The sequence below is a fragment of the Trachemys scripta genome, chromosome 1, assembly GCF_013100865.1.
Source record: "Trachemys scripta elegans isolate TJP31775 chromosome 1, CAS_Tse_1.0, whole genome shotgun sequence".
In the NCBI taxonomy this organism is placed as follows: Eukaryota; Metazoa; Chordata; order Testudines; family Emydidae; genus Trachemys; species Trachemys scripta.
In genome coordinates, this window is record NC_048298.1 from 251,750,080 (window position 1) to 251,766,340 (window position 16,261).

Genomic DNA, 16,261 nt, shown 5'->3' on the forward strand with positions numbered 1-16,261 from the left:
AATTATACATAAAGTGACAATCAAATTACAGCTATGGGACATTTTTGTGTTAATATAGCAACTTTTAACTGATTTCTAATAGAGGAGGAAATCATTTAAAAATGTATTCTGTTCCTAAATTTAAATAATTGATTTCTTTTTCTTCACTTCTCTTGTGTTTGCTTCAATAACTATGCTCTGTCTTTAGTTAATGAAAGGATATGAGGCTGGTTTGTAGGTTTGCTAAGCAACCCAACTCCCATTGAAATGAATGGGAGCTGCAGATACTCATCTTGTTGGGAAATCAGGCCATTAATATTTAAGTAAACCTTATGGGGAGGGGTTTAATCTTAATTAAACTGTTTCAAACATACATTAGTAGAATATTTAATTGCATATATACAGTGTACATTTTTCTATCAAAAAGGTCACATAATTTATGAAGCACGTACTACATAACATGCAGTTGTCCAAAACTTCCCATCTAGGTGGATTTCTAGTCCTTTGTCCATGCTTTCAAAGTGTGATCAGGTGAGAACCCCCTTAATTCTAAATGTTCCATAATACCCCTTCACTCATTATCCCAACATCATTTCCTTTATGAGCACATTGAGCAAAACCTGGGGCCAGTTTTGTTCAACATCTTTATTAATGATCTGGATGATGGGATGGATTGCACCCTCAGCAAGTTCGCAGATGACACTAAGCTGGGTGGAGAGGTAGATACGCTGGAGGGTAGGGATAGGATCCAGAGTGACCTAGACAAATTGGAGGATTGGACCAAAAGAAATCTGATGAGGTTCAACAAGGACAAGTGCAAAGTCAGGACTTAGGATGGAAGAATTCCATGCACCACTACAAGATATGGACTGACTGGCTAAGCAGCAGTTCTGTAGAAAAGGACCTGAGGATTACAGTGGATAAGAAGCTGGATATGAGTCAGCAGTGTGCCCTTATTGCCAAGAAGACTAATGGCATATTGGGCTGCATTAGTAGGATTGAGGGAAGTGATTATTCCCCTGTATTTGGCACTGGTGAGGCCACATCTGGAGTATTGCGTCTAGTTTTGGGCCCCCCACTACAGAAAGGACATGGACAAATTGGAGAGAGTCCAGCGGAGGACAACGAAAATGATCAGAGGGCTGGGGCACATGACTTACGAGGAGAGGCTGGGGGAACTGGGCTTGTTTAGTCTGCAGAAGAGAAGAGTGAGGGGGGATTTGATAGCAGCCTTCAACTACTTGAATGGGGGGTGGGGAGGGTTCCAAAGAGGATGGAATTCGGCTGTTCTCAGTGGTGGCAGATGACAGAACAAGGAGCAATAGTCTCAAGTTGCAGTGGGGGAGGTCTAGGTTGGATATTAGGAAACACTATTTCACTAGGAGGGTGGTGAAGCTCTGGAATGGGTTACCTAGGGAGGTGGTGGAATCTCTATCCTTAGGTTTTTAAGGCCCAGCTTGACAAAGCCCTGGCTGGGATGATTTAGTTGGTGTTGGCCCTGTATTGAGCAGGGGTTGGACTAGATGACCTCCTGAGGTCTCTTCCAGCCCTAATCTTTTATGATTCTATATTTGGTGGAGGAGTTACCAGTTCTCCGTAGCATTTATCTGAGCTTTGATCATGCTGTGGGAACACAGCTTGCCTTCAGATCCTTATATCAATTTTGAATTTTCTTCTGTGAGTTTCCTTATTTGTTTTAAAAATTGTCTTCAATCAAGGCACTGACTTAGTTGGCAAACTATGATGCTGTAGGTAGTATTGACATTCTTAGTACTCCCTCCCTCCCTCCCGTCCTCCCACCTATGCTATCTCTCACTTTGGAGCATCTAGTTGAGGATGGACTGCAGACATGGAGCATTGTATCTACTCATAAAGCACTGTAGCTGGGTGAGTTGATGGAGCAATAGGCATTGCTTAACTTTTTCCAGGTGCTTTTGCGCTTTGGTGTGAGGTTGGGCCTTCTGTGCTTTTCATTGTTAATAGAGGCAGGCTTTGAGCTCTTCAGTTTCTTTGTACCACACTTTGGTTCCGTACATTATTCTATATAAATTTTATACCATACCCATCACCATAGTATTTTGAATGCCCAGTTTATGGTATTTTATTGTTGCAGTTCAATTCTTGATGCACCTTTACACTTCTTCATTTTAAAAATTGTATTAAGTACCATTTCTCTTTCAGATGGAGAATGAAAAACACCCTGGGGCTGCTTTAGGTAGCCTAAATATAATCTTTGTGTTGCTAATGAAGAGACATGATTACAATGCCTTCTGCCTGAGTGAAGATTATGGTTGTCTGCACTGTAAGATATGTGTCTGCAATGTAAGATGTCGCTCTGCACTTTCGGGTCTTTCAAAGAATGTACCTGAGAATCTTCTGTAAGGCGCTGGCTTGTCCCCAGCCCTTAAAGGACCCACTGCCATACATTTCATTGTAAACGATTTTATTTTCCAAACATAAGCAAAAACAACAACCCAGTTCCTTAGCCCATCCTGGACTACAGCTCCCAGGAGATTTTCCCCTTTCCTTTCACTCCCTTCTGCTTCATGGCCTCTAGCAGGATTCTTCTGTGCTCTTTTAAATGAGCACTGTCTCCCAGAACTTTCTCCCTGGATGCCCTTCTCTTCTCCTTCTCCCGGTTCCCACTGCTTCCCCTCCCAGAGGACTTTGGCAGCCACTCCCAGGACGCTTCCTGTTGCTGTTCCTTCTTGATCATCCCCCTTTCTTACTGAAAGCCTGGATGTTTATAGCCCCAGCCAGGTGCTGCCCTACCTCTTAATTGCACCTGTTCTAGCACAAGGGAGCTGAAACTACTTCATTTCAAAGAACTAGTCATTCTCTACTTCAAAGTAACATCCAGTCTTGATGTTTAAAGCTGGTTGTTACAAATTCCTGTCAGCCTGATTTAGTGTAGGTCCAGTGAAAAGATAAACCCAACGTCAGCATTCCCATGTGTATAGAGTCCTGCAAGATCTGATTGCATTTGTGTCTCTGGGACACATCAGCACTGTCTTCTGAGTGTTAAACAAGACATCATCTCCAAAATGTGTGCTCAGTCTGTGCTAAGAGGGGAACAGTTGTCACCTGATTCCCAGCTGACATTGTTCTTGGCTTGACAGCCATCTCTTTAAGCAGTGACTGTGTGATATTTGATTCTAAGAGGCTATAGCAAGAGTTATTGCATAATCTAATGACCTCTATCATTAGAGTGTTTTTGCAACAGCCTTAATCCCAAAAAACAACATCCTCATATTGGGTAAGTTGGAATTCACAGCACTGTGGATGTTTTGGGGACATCAGCAATGAAATCTGTGACCTGTACCATAGCACATGATGCACATCCCATCCCAGTTACCAATGGAACTTACTGTGACAGTAGTATTAGCACAGCTGATGTCAATGCTTGTTCTACCTGCACTGACCCTTCTACCACCCATGTTGATGCAGCTACGTACAAACTTTTTTGGGAATCAGAAGGAAAATTGCTGAACATGAGCACAGAGAGGAACTCTACTTAAATTCTGAGGAGATTGATACCTCTTCAGCAACTATTTCCATATGAGAAGAGGACAAGAGTAATGACTTCCCTGGAGAATACAAACTTTCTCCACTTCCTGGAACTGAAGACTAAAGTTTCCGACTTGATTCCAATTCACGAACAAAAAATCAAACTCAATAAAAATAGAGCTAAGGTTGAAAATAAGTTTTAATGAATTTCAGCTAATACTCCAAAACAATATTATTTCATTTACAAAAATTCTGTTTGCACCTTTAAAAGCCCAAACCTGGGCATGTTTGGAAATTAACAGCTAACAATTCAGCCTCTTTCCTACTAGACATACCCCATCATCACACTCTCATTACAACTGACTTAAACTGCTCATCCAAACTTAACATTGTACCTTAAAACTTACAAAAAATATGCAGAAGCCAAAATAACTAGTTACTGAATTCAGTATCTAGTCAGTTTATACTTAGAAGTACTTAAAAATAATTTTAAGTATTGTTCTTACAGAGCTGTGTTCATGTGGATGTAAGCAGTATGTAGTCCTTCAGTTTAGCCCTCCCTCTGCATTCTCTGGCCTCTTTTTTTTTTTTTTTTATAATCCTCATTTAATGAGTGTCTAGTTAACACCATCTTTGTTTGACTAAAAGAGATTATGGAATCCATATTGTTTATAATATATATTTGTAATTTCCCTAACACTTTTCTCTCTTACCCAAAAGTAGTAAATGGCACCATTTCTCAACAAGGCCAGCAAAATAAATAAATTTGGGGTTTTAGTTTAGCTTTAGTTATGCAAAAACAAACAAAAAGCAACCAACCATCAAATAAAAACACCTCCCCCAAACAGAAGAATTAAAAAAAAACCCAAATACGAGCAAATAAAAAATACCCATCTGGAATTAACTGACAAGGATAATTTAAAGGAAGGGCCAGTAAAACATCAATACTACAGCATATAACTTTAAAATAATAATAAAAAAAATTCTTTTGTATGAATAAAAGTTAGGCAACTTTCTAAACATCACCATTACAGTGCATTAAATTGTCATGCAACTTCTTGAGCTACAGTGCATCTATCTAGCAGCAGGGAAGATATGATCTCATGCTGTGCATAACTGAATGATTCCCTTCTCAGATAATGGAAGTTGAATAGAAAATGTAATGAGAGGAAATGACTAAAACATATTAAAGGTTGAAAACCATATGATGATTAAATGTAGTCAAAATGACATCCAACTGTAAGAGTCTGTACTAAGGACTGCTGTATGTGAATGATTCAAAATACCTGCTAAATACAACACATCTGCAAGTGCAGTAATTTGCCAACTATACGACTAGACGTTCTTCTTTTAGTTTTGTTCGTATCAAACCCCACTTAATGCCCTGAAAGGGCATAGGTGTCCCTTCCACTCTGTGGACTTGATTAGAGAGCTGCATAATGGAACCACTGCCTGTGTACCTCTGGGGAATTGGGTGTCTGCACCTTTTTAATCAGTATCTGGTGTCAGGAAGGCCTACATCTTGGTCCCTGCACTCTTTTGTTGGGCAATGGACTTCATGCATTCCGTCAGGTCCATAGGCATTAAGATTGGTGATATCTCTTAATGAGAAAGGCCTTGACTATGTTGATGACATTGCTCTTTTGGTATAGACCCCCGACAGGTTTCACAAGGCACTCCAGCAAATGGAGGAGGGGTTAGCTAAGATTGGCCTCTATGTTTTGTGGTCAAAGACAAAGCTGCAAAATCTAGAACCAGGTCCACCAGTGACTCCAATCTCTTTGAACAATGAAACAGCAGTCTCCAGCTTTTGCTATTTGGGTTCTGTACTCACCAGTTCCTCCAACTCTGACACAGAGGTTCTCCATTGGATTAGCATCGCAGCATCTGCCATGGGTCATTTACAATGAATATGGAATCAACATCATCTCAGCTCAACAACCAAGTTCAGGATCTATTCAAGCTGTATCCTCCCCATACTGTTGTATAGCTGCAAAACCTGGACACTACGCCGCTCAGACTGGGCAAAGCTGGAGGCTTTTCCACACAAAATGCCAATGCATAAAGTGGAATGACTTCATTTGTAATGCAGATGTTTATGGTCACTCTGGTCTACAAACTACCGGGGCTCTTGTCCTCAGACAGCACCTTATGCTTTTTGGACATGTCATGGGAATGCCACAAGACGTTCCAGTGAACGCTGTTCTCCAAGTGGCTTGTAACATCCGTGATAAAATTCCAACCAAGAGCTAATATTTTTTTAGAAAGAGATCATGAAGCTCTAGCCCATATGATATTGAACATGTTCTCACTGACCAGCTTGGAAAGGCCCAGGGATTTAGGTTTTCAGAAGGCTACTGAAATAATTTGCTTGAAGGATAATAATTTTTTGAATTATCTGGCTCCAGAGGAGAGCTGGGGATTCTGCCATAAGGAGAAGATACAAACTGAGAGATGAATTGCCGCCCAGCTCCAGGCATGATGAGAGGATTAAAGACAAAGGCCTGGTCTACACTAGGAAATTAGGTCAGTATTACTATGTTGCTCACAGGTGTGAAGAATCCACACCCCGGAGTGATGCAGTTAAAACAACCTACACTTAGTGTAGACAGCTCTTGGCTGATGGGCGAATTCTCCCGCTGACCTAGCTACTGCCTCTTGGGGAGGTAGAGTACCTATGCTGATGGGAGAATCCCTCCTGTTGGTGTGGCTAGCACTTCACTGAAGTAGCGCAGCTGCAGCATCTGAAGTGTAGACAAGCCCTTAGAGAGACCTCTGAGGGAACTGGGTACAGAGCATAGAGGGCAGACTTCAGAGGAATCCTAAAAGCCAAAATACTTTTTATTTGGGACTTTTCTTTATGATCTTTTTTGTAAGAGTTTTTGTAATAAACCATCCCTAAGAAGGGTATTATTGAATTAACAGTCAAGAGTGCCTCAAATAATTGTCTTCCTCAGAAGGCTAACTGAGGCAGCACATATAGCTCTATTGTAATTCAGCAGAGGTGGCACACTATGAAAGTGCCCCATTGAAAAACAAAGCTGTCCCTGTTGCTTAATATCAGCATGGGAGGAAATTGCAGACACATGAAATCCCATATTTTTGGGAATCCTCCATGAGTTTTACAGCAGTTGATGATAATTTTCAAGTTCTATCTCTGTTGGGAAGATACAATTACTATAATGTAAACAATAACAGCAGTCAAAAAAGGAGTTCAGCATCCTCCAGCCTATTCACCCAAGGGCATGTAAGTGTCCAAGCATTTAAATGGTAATATTACTATGCCCAAGCAATTTATAATTTAATCTTTTATAAATGAATAAAGAAATTAAATGTGAAAATCTGTGCAATGCAGTGTTAAGTCTGTATGGTTAAAATCACAAAGGCATGAAATGTAAATTTTTCAATAATCTTAACTCAAATGTATTGTACATATATAGCATATGTTTCTAAAACTATTTTTCTGGTTAAGGGACATTGCCTTGCATATGTTTACAAGGAGTCCCTCTGCACTAGGGATAAACTCAGGCATGGCACAGTTTAATTTTATCCTGTCTCAGGGACTACCCCCTCTGTGTTCCTCTAGGAGATGCCATGTCATGTCTCCACTGTACACGGATCGGTGGAAGGGTTAGCTAACCCAAGAAACAGTATTATTCCAAGAGATGATGGAGCTGGGAGAAGGATTGTGTGTCTCCTACTCAGGGCTTCTGTTAAATGCTGACAATCTAGCTCTTAACTTTGCATTTCCTGAGTCTGTGGTTATAACTATGCTGTCTCAAAAGGACCCTGCCATCTTGAAACTAGTCAATATAACTAAAATGAGGTAACTTGGTTAGCTAATTTTGGGTAAGTTGACTAGCTTCCGAGCCCCGTCTGCACATTTTCAGAATACATTTTGACCAAATTTTCCTACTTTTTACTTCTTTATTGCAGTATGAAAGAATCACACAAATGGAGTAACTTGCATAGAAAAGGGTTCCAATTGGTTTTCTATTAAAATGCAGACACACTTCTTATGCACCAGCAACAGGCAGCAGCTTTTCTCCCTTTACATGCCTGATTTTGGTTCTCCTTGCTCCTTTGGTGGGGACTGAGCCATATCTCAGAGACCCCTGCTGACCCTCATGCTTTCCTGGTCTGGTCCTGAATTTTTGTGAGTGGGGATTGTCATCTTGGGGGTAAGACTCTTTTTTTGTCCTTGTTGATTTTCCTATCCCTAGCTTGTTGCTAGCAACTGTAGAGAGGCTGTGGAATAGGACATCTGTCCCCTTTTCAGAGCCCAAATATCTTGCTGGTCCTGAGAAAAGGCTGAGGGGCACGCCTTCTCTTATTTGTCCCCTCCCTTCCAGCCTAGTATCAGGCAGATTTTTCTCATTCATAGTTAGAAAGCATGTGTGGTAGCCCCCATTCAGCTGCTGCTATCCTTTCTGGTTGCTAAATTTGTCTCTTTTCTCAGTCCAGTATGGAGTATTTTCTCCCTTTGTGATCTAGGCCCATGTGGGTGAGTTGCATTGCCTTCACTAGTATCAGGTGTCCACCAGGAGGAGTGTAAGGGAGCACTCCAGCTATATGTAGAAGTCAGACAGTGATAGAGGAGCTCACTTTCTCCCCTTTTCAGAATGCCATTGCTCCCCTACCCCATGCCTAGTTTTGGAAGTGAAGAAATGTTCTCTTGCCCGGTGGTTCCTCTTGCTCCATTTCCATGTAATTTTCCCAGGGAAAAAAAGAGCTATCCACATCACACAAAACTCAGAGCAGCTTCGCTGCTGCTGCTGTTAAATACCCTCTTGTAGAGCTAGGGATGTATGTCTGAGCTCCCTCCAGAGCAGCACAAGAGTGTGATGTCATGTGTAGTTCATGAGACAGGAAGTGCAACTGATTATTAACCACAGCAACTGCATAGTAAGTGCTGTCAAATGCATATAGGAAACAAATCGGGGGAAACATGGAAAAATAGTTTTTCTTTAACTTTTTACAGTTTTAGTGATTTCTGGTACCTGTAATATTAGAAGGTAACAATTCTTTATACAGAAGTGTGTTTTTAAGTTTGACCTTGTCTCTTAAATGTTGCAAAACACAGTGTTTTGCATTTTGTAATATAGAGGCTAACATCTGAAGAAGCTGCCCTTCAGTGTTTATATGCTACTCCTGAGTGGTGATTCAGTAGTATGCAACAAAGGTGAGGTTTTGTTTGCTTTTGTTAGTTTGGGGAGAAAATGGCATGGATAGTTTTTGAAGAATTAAGTGCCACTTTCCTATATTGCTGAGAAGTATCAATTTTCTAACAAGAAACATTAAGAATATTTTATCATGTATATATTATAAAACCAGTGTAAACCACATTTTATGTTTTCTATAGCTTTTTCATTTGTTATAGCGTTCAAAATATGTAAAATTGTGTTTATAACAGGATTTTGTCTATTTTTTCTGCGAGAATTCTGGTGAAAAGATTTTTTTTTTTAATTATGGAGATCAGATTTTCTATGTATTCCACAAAATTTGCAGGTATTGTAGTAGGATTTACTTTAAGTTCTAAATAAGTTTTTGTTTTATTGTTGGCATTTATCTTAGAAAACTAGCAATTTTTCCACTTTCCCTTTCAAGCATTTCCATGAAATACTCGGAATTCAGCCTGGAGAAGCACGTTTATTTCTAAATGGTCTTCCTATTGACCTCGATTTTCATGATGCATTTAGGTAAGAATTTCATTATTCAATTTATAAGTTCTACAGTTTCTAGAATTAACAGTTTTTTTTGTGTTCACAATATTAGATAATATCCTGTGTTCCATACTTTGAGATGTATCAAATTTATAACTCCAGTATTACAATTCAGATTCTTGTAGAGTATATATGAAATACAAGTGACATGGCTTTGTATGTGAACATTTTATGGTAATATCTGATAGTATTTTCTCCTTGGAAGATCTTGTTTACAGACGGGACAACTTGCTATGTAAACTGAAAATAGAGAATGGAAGGAATACTGTATGCATATGTAAAACAGGTGTAGAAAGTGTTTATTTTTTTTAAAGATAAATTACATGCATTCTCCTCGTCATAATTTTTAGAAAGTTAAGTTAGTCAGCTAGGAGTGACATTTTGTATCACATTAAGCTTCTTTAGAGAGATACAGTGGGTGAGGTAATATCTTTTATTGGACCACTTATTGTTTATTAAGCTTCATTGACAGAAGCATTGTAAGGCTTATTTTTTATTTTATTGTGTTTGAACATTTTTTGGATGTCTGAAATAAGCCTTTTTGAACATCACAAATATTATTTTTTTCCAGTCAGTATAGTTCCAAATAGTGACCCAATGCTGCCTTTTGTGTCTTTATGAGGGACATACAAAGGAGAGGTGCAGTGTCTGTCATTATTTCAAGAAAAAATTGAAGGTCTTCAGAAATCTGCTCCTCATACACCTCATAGAGCTGGCAGTGAGGCCTACCTCAGCCCCAGGACCCTCAATTGTATGCCCTGCTGCCTGCCCGCAGATGTTTCAGACAGAAGCCTAGACTCAGATTCTTCTCTACAGAGAAAGAGGAGTCAGTCTTCTTTTCCAGGGTCTTCCCTGAATCAGGATCCATAAGATAGACTACAGCCACTTGAAATCAAAGAAGGGTTCCTCTTGTTCTTCACAAAAAGACTTGGAACATCATCAGGATTCTTCAGGTATTCAGGGTAGAGCTGGGCCTTCTCCTGCAGCAGGGAAATACCAGTACTGTGCTGTCAATTCTGGTAGCAACAAACTGTGTTTTGGCATTAACATTATTAGTACTGACAACAGCAAAAGCTTATGAGGCAGCTAAGGAATTTACTCTGACTTCCATCTCAAACTCTCCTGTAGTACAGGAGTCCACCACAGTGGCAGTGGCTTCCGCTGTCCTGGGCCTGTCTGGCTCCTCAGTTCTGGTGCAGAGACTGTTAGCGGTGCCAGTATCGGTACCAGTTAACTAATGTGGCACAGATTTGGCCCCAGTACCATCTTCAGCACCAGCACACATAATGTCAGCACTAGTATGGCCTTCGACCTCAGTACTGGTTGTTCTCTCTGGCTCGGTGTTTGTGGCCTTGCTACTGGAATGTTCGTTGTAGTGGGTACTGATTACAGTTTATACCTTGGCAATGACTACAAGGTCTTTCCGCAGCTACATTATCAACATCAGTACTATAGAGGATCAATTTACAACACCATACCCTCGATGTCTTGGGATGCATTTGTGATACCGTCTACCATCCCTGACTCAGTATCGATGTTGGCGTCTTCACAATGGGCTACAAATAAGTCAAGTCAGTTAATGGCCTCATCTGGTTTGGCACCCCCTAATACCAACTGACTACTTTGACAGCTCATCGCAGTTGGGTTCAGTGGCTGTTTTGGAACTGCTGGGGTGTTTCCTGAGCCCCCAGGTTTTGATCACTGGTTTAGTCAAGGGGAAGGTTGCCAGAATGTTTGGCAAAGCAGTTTCCAGAGCCACCTAGATTGGAAGCACACAGAGAAACTATTGCCCACGAACAGCCAGTGATGCAGGAGTAACCAGTTGTACCACAGGAGGATCCATTGACTACTGTTAACCTGACTTCCTCACCTGTCGACTCAATGATCCCACACTATTCTCCGGTTCTAGAGGATTTTAAGTCTTATCAGGTCCTGCTGAGGAGACTGACTGAGGCTTTAGGCATTCAATCTGAGCTTGTGCAAGAGAGCACTCACAAGCTTTTGAACATTTTCCAGGTGGCTGCCTCAAGAGGGTAGCCCTCCCAATTAATGAGGCTCATCTAGAACTGGCAAAGACCTTATGACACATTCCAGCCTCTGCAGGTCCTATAGCTAATCATACAGGTAACAGTATTGTGGCCCACTGCAAGACTTCAAGTGTTTTTATTCCCATCCTGCCTCAAATTCCCTGCTAGTTGTGTCTGCCAATGAGAGATCACATCAGGGGAGATTTAAATAAACCCTCAAAGAAAAAGAGCCAAAGAGACTCTTGTTTGGGAGAAGAAAATATTCCAACTCCTCTCTGCAGATGCAGATAGCAAACCATTAGGCGCTGTTAGCTAAATACAACTTTGTAAACTGGGAAGCAACGTCAGAAAGGAATATAAGGCTTTCCTGGTAAAAGGTTGTATGGTAGCCACGACATTGCTCCAGTCTGTGCTTGATGCAACTTCTTTTAGAGGTTGTTCTCTGCGATAACAATGAGGACAGCCTCACGGTTACAAAACTTGGGCATAGCCTTGGACCTCCAGCAAACCAGGAAGGACGTCTCATTTGTTGGTCAGTTTTTGTTTTTGTACACAACTGATGAAACTACATTCATTTAAAGACTCTTGTACTACACTTCATTCATTGGGATTCTATGCAGACTCCTGCAGCTATAGTATCAACATCAGTACTAGAGAGGATCTTTATACCCACCAAGGCAGTATAATTTTTCAAGAAGAAAGCACAAATCGCAGAGAAGGAGGCCTTTCTGCTCAACACTGCCAACTGTGAGTATGCAGCCCATGTGAGTTCTCCTTCGAGGACAGCAATACATCATTGGTGATCTTCCTGCTCACCATTTCACATCCCCATTTGGGGACAAAGTATCCCATTTCCTCAGTGCTTAGGAAGACATAATGTCAGAAAAATGGGTCCTAAGCACTACAAGGTTGGGATATTCTATCCAGTACCTCTCCACCCCCTTTTCCCTCCCATCTATCCTGCCCCTTTTCATGGACCCATCTCATGAGTCATAGCTCCTTCAAGAAGTTTGGACTTTGCTCAGTGTAGGAGCCATAGAAGAAGTTCCCATTCAACATGGTAGAAAGAGGTTTTACTCACGAGACATTCTTGATCTCCAAGTCCAAGGGGGGTCTGAGACCCATACTGGACCTTCAAAATCTCAACAAGATGATCAAGTATATAAGATTTCACAGGATTTCTCTAGCATCGATCATTCCTTCCCTAGATCTCAAGGACTGATTTGTGGTCCTTAATCTCCAGAGACCTATTTCTACGTGGCAGTACAGACGAGTTCCAGGAGGTTTCAGAGTTTTGTAGTACAAGGCCAACATGATCAGTACAGAGTCTTTCCCTTTGGCCTGTCCTTGGCCCCACCAGTATTCACTAACTGTATGGTGGTGGTGGCCTACTTGAGGAGAAAGGGAGTATAAGTAGTCCCATATCTAGATGATTGGTTAGTGTGATGCAGATCCAAACATCAGGTTCTTCACCAAGTCTAGTTTATCATCTTTCTCTTAGATTGTCTGGGACTCTTGTTGCACAAAGAAAAATCCACAGTAGTCCCAACAGAGAAAATTGAGTTCACTGAGGCCCTATTTGAGTCTATGAACATGTTTTTTTCTCCCTCAAGACAGATTTCAGATCATTTACCAATTATCTCACTCTCGCTAGTCATACTCTACTTCTGTGGTCTAAAGTTACTAGGCCACATGGCCTCATGTAGTTAAGTGACCCAGTGTGCCCGGCTGCACCTGTGCATCATTCAAGGGTGGATGAAGTCAGTCAGCTGACCAAGCGGACACCCCTCAGACAAGTTGGTTGGGTTCCTCCTGCGGTCCTACGTTCCCTAAAGTGGTGGATGGATCAGAACAACATATCTGGAGGTGTACCTTTTTATCACCCCCTTCCTTCCAAGATAATCATTACCGACGTCTCTCTGATAGGGTGAGATGCTTACCCAGTGGTTTGTGACCTCCAAGCATTATGGACAGAGCATGAATTGACTCTTCATATAAATGAGAACAACAAAGCAAAGACACTGGACTTCAAAAAGGTGGACTTCAACCAACTAAGAGAAATAGTAGGCAAGGTCCCATAGAAACACCAGTTAGGAAGAAAAGGAGTCGAAGGGGGCTGGCAGTTCCTAAAAGATATAATATTAGAGGCTCAGCATCAAGCTGTTCCAATGCAGTGGAAAGATAAGAAGAGCCATAGGAGGCCAATTTGGTTGCACAAGGAGGTTTTTAGCTATCTGAAAACCAATGGGGATACGTACAGGAAATTGAAAGAGAGCCATATCACTAAGGAAGTATATATGAGAATAGTACAAGCATGTAGGGACAAAATCAGGAAAGCCAAGGCAAGGAATGAGTTACAACTGGCTAGAAATCTAAGAGACAACAAGTAGGGGTTCTACAAGTATGTCAGACAAAAAAGAAAGATCAGGGATGGTGTGGGTCTGCTGCTCAATGGAGAAGATGAGCTAGTAATGGAAGATAAGAAAGCGGAGCTACTCAATGCCTGCTTTGCTTCATAACATGTAACCAGATGACTAATGAAGTTATCATAGACAATAAAGGGGAAGGGATGACTTGCGTGCTATCAGGATAAGTTAAGAATGAGTCATAGATCTTCTGACTAATTTGAATGAGTTCAATCAGCAGGGCCTGATGCTATTCACTCCAGGATGCTGAAGGAATTAGATGAAGAAATCTCAGAGCCACTGGCAATAATATTTGCAAACTCATGGATGACAGGAGAGGTCCCAGAAAACTGGAGAAGGGCTAATGTAGTGCCCATCTTTTAAAAAGAGGGAAAAGGAGGAATCAGGGAACTATAGACCAGTCAGCCTGTCCCCAATACCTGGGAAGCTACTAGAACAATGTATAAAGCACCCAGTTTGCAAATACTTGGAGTATGAAGTGGAGATCACTAGCAGCTAGCATGGATTTACTAAAAACAAATCATACCAAAACCAGCTTGATTTTATTATTTGAAAAGGTAACTGGTTTGGTGGACTTGGGGAATGTGGTTGACATAATATTCCTGGACTTTATTAAGGCTCTGACACAGTCCCCCATGACATTCTCATATGTAACTGGAGAAATGCGAGCTCAGCAGAACTATCATTATGTGAATACATAATTGGTTAAACAACTGCAAACAAAGAGTAACTATTAATAGAAAGATGCTGAATAGGAAGGAGATCTTAAATGAAGTTCCACAGTGATCTGTTCTGGGTCAGATGTTATTTAACATCTTTATTAATGACTTGGATGTAGGAATGAATAGAGAGCATACTGATCAGATTTGCAGATGACACAAAGCTGGGGGGGTGCAAACACTTTGGAGGATAGAGCTAACATTCAAAGAGATCTTGTTAAATTGGAGAACTGGGTTATAAACAACAGAATGAAATTCAACAAAGACAAATGTAAGGTGCTACATGTAGGGAAGAAAAACCAAATGGACAAATACAGAATGGGGGATAACTGGCTTGGCAACAGCACTTCTGAGAAGAATCCAGGAGTTGTAGTGAATCACAACCTCAACAGGAGTCAACAATGTGATGCTGTTGCAAGAAAAGCAATGCAGTTTTGGGTTGCATTAACAGAGGCATAGCATGCAAGTCATGGGAGGTGGTAGTACCATTTTACTTGGCACTGAATAGGCCTCAGCTGGAGTACTGTGTCGAGTTTTGGTCACCACTGCATAGAAAGGATGTAGAAAAGCTGGAAAGGATCCAGAGATGAGTGATAAAGATGATCATATAATTGGAATGCAAGCCATCTGAGCAAAGGCGAAGGAACTGGGTATGTTTAGTTTGGAAAAGAGGAAATTAAGGAGGGACATGATAGCAGTCTTCAAATACTTGAAAGTTTGACATAAAAAAGATGGGTAAAAATTTGTTCTCTCTTGCCACAGAGGAAAGAACAACAGGCAATGGGTTCAAACTACATCATTGCAGATTTAGAGTAAATCTCAGGAAAAACTTTCTAACTGTAATAACAGTAGGACAATGAAACAAACTGCCTAGGGAAGTCATGGAATCTCCTTTACTGGAAAAAGCTTGCATCTGAAGAAGTGAGGTTCTTACCCACGAAAGCTTATGCTCCTAATACTTCTGTTAGTCTTAAAGGTGTCACAGGACCCTCTGTTGCTTTTTACGGATTCAGACTAACACGGCTACCCCTCTGATCCTTTACTGGAGATTTTCAAAAAGAGGCTGGATAGCTGTCTGTCTTGGATGGTTTAGACACAACAAATCCTGCATATTGTTAGGGGGTTAGACTAGGTCAGTGGTTTTCAACCTTTTTTCATTTGCGGCCCCCTAAATTTTTTCAAATGAAGGTGTGGACCCCTTTGGAAATCTTAGATATAATCCGTGGACCCCAGGGATCTGCAGACCACAGGTTGAAAACAATTGTTTTATGTAACAACAACCTTTCATGAACCTATTAGACATGGTCTGCAGACCCACAGGTTGAAAACTTCTGTACTAGATGACCTTTGCGGTCCTTCTAACCCTATGATTCTGTGGTTCTATAATTATATGTCCTCAAGCTCTGGGCAATTCACAACGCTTGCCATGCTTTTCTCCCTCAGATCACGGGCTTATTGGTTCAGCTATTGACTGACAATACAACCGCCATGTACTACCTAAACAGACAGGGAGGGATATGCTCAGATCGGTTTTGTCAGAAGCCATGAATCTGTGGGATTTTTACGTCAGGAAAGGCATTGCTTCTATTGCCGTTCACTTAACTTGTTTCCAGGATCAGCTGGCTGATCATCTCAGCAGGAGATTCTCAGAATCACAAATGGTCCCTCAAGAATATCATGCTCAGGTCCATCTTCCAAGTCTGGGGTATTCAGTCAGTCAACCTGCTTGCAATAAAAGACAAGAAATGCTGTCAGTTTTGTTGCTGAATGGATCACAGTTCAGATTCACTGACCAACACCTTTCTTCTGTGATGAGGATTGAGTCTCATGGATGCCTTTACCCCCTAATCCTCGCCCCACAAGTGATCCTCAGATTGAAA

General features: G+C 41.1%; 1 protein-coding gene across 1 annotated transcript in view; it reads left to right on the forward strand.

Moving 5' to 3' along the window:
* Window positions 1-16,261, forward strand: part of UGGT2 (UDP-glucose glycoprotein glucosyltransferase 2) — a 272,650-nt gene that overhangs the window by 84,076 nt on the left and 172,313 nt on the right. The window contains exon 11 of the mRNA XM_034758248.1: window positions 9,094-9,185. Within this exon, the coding sequence (XP_034614139.1) occupies window positions 9,094-9,185 (92 nt within the window). The remainder of the gene's footprint in view (window positions 1-9,093; window positions 9,186-16,261) is intronic.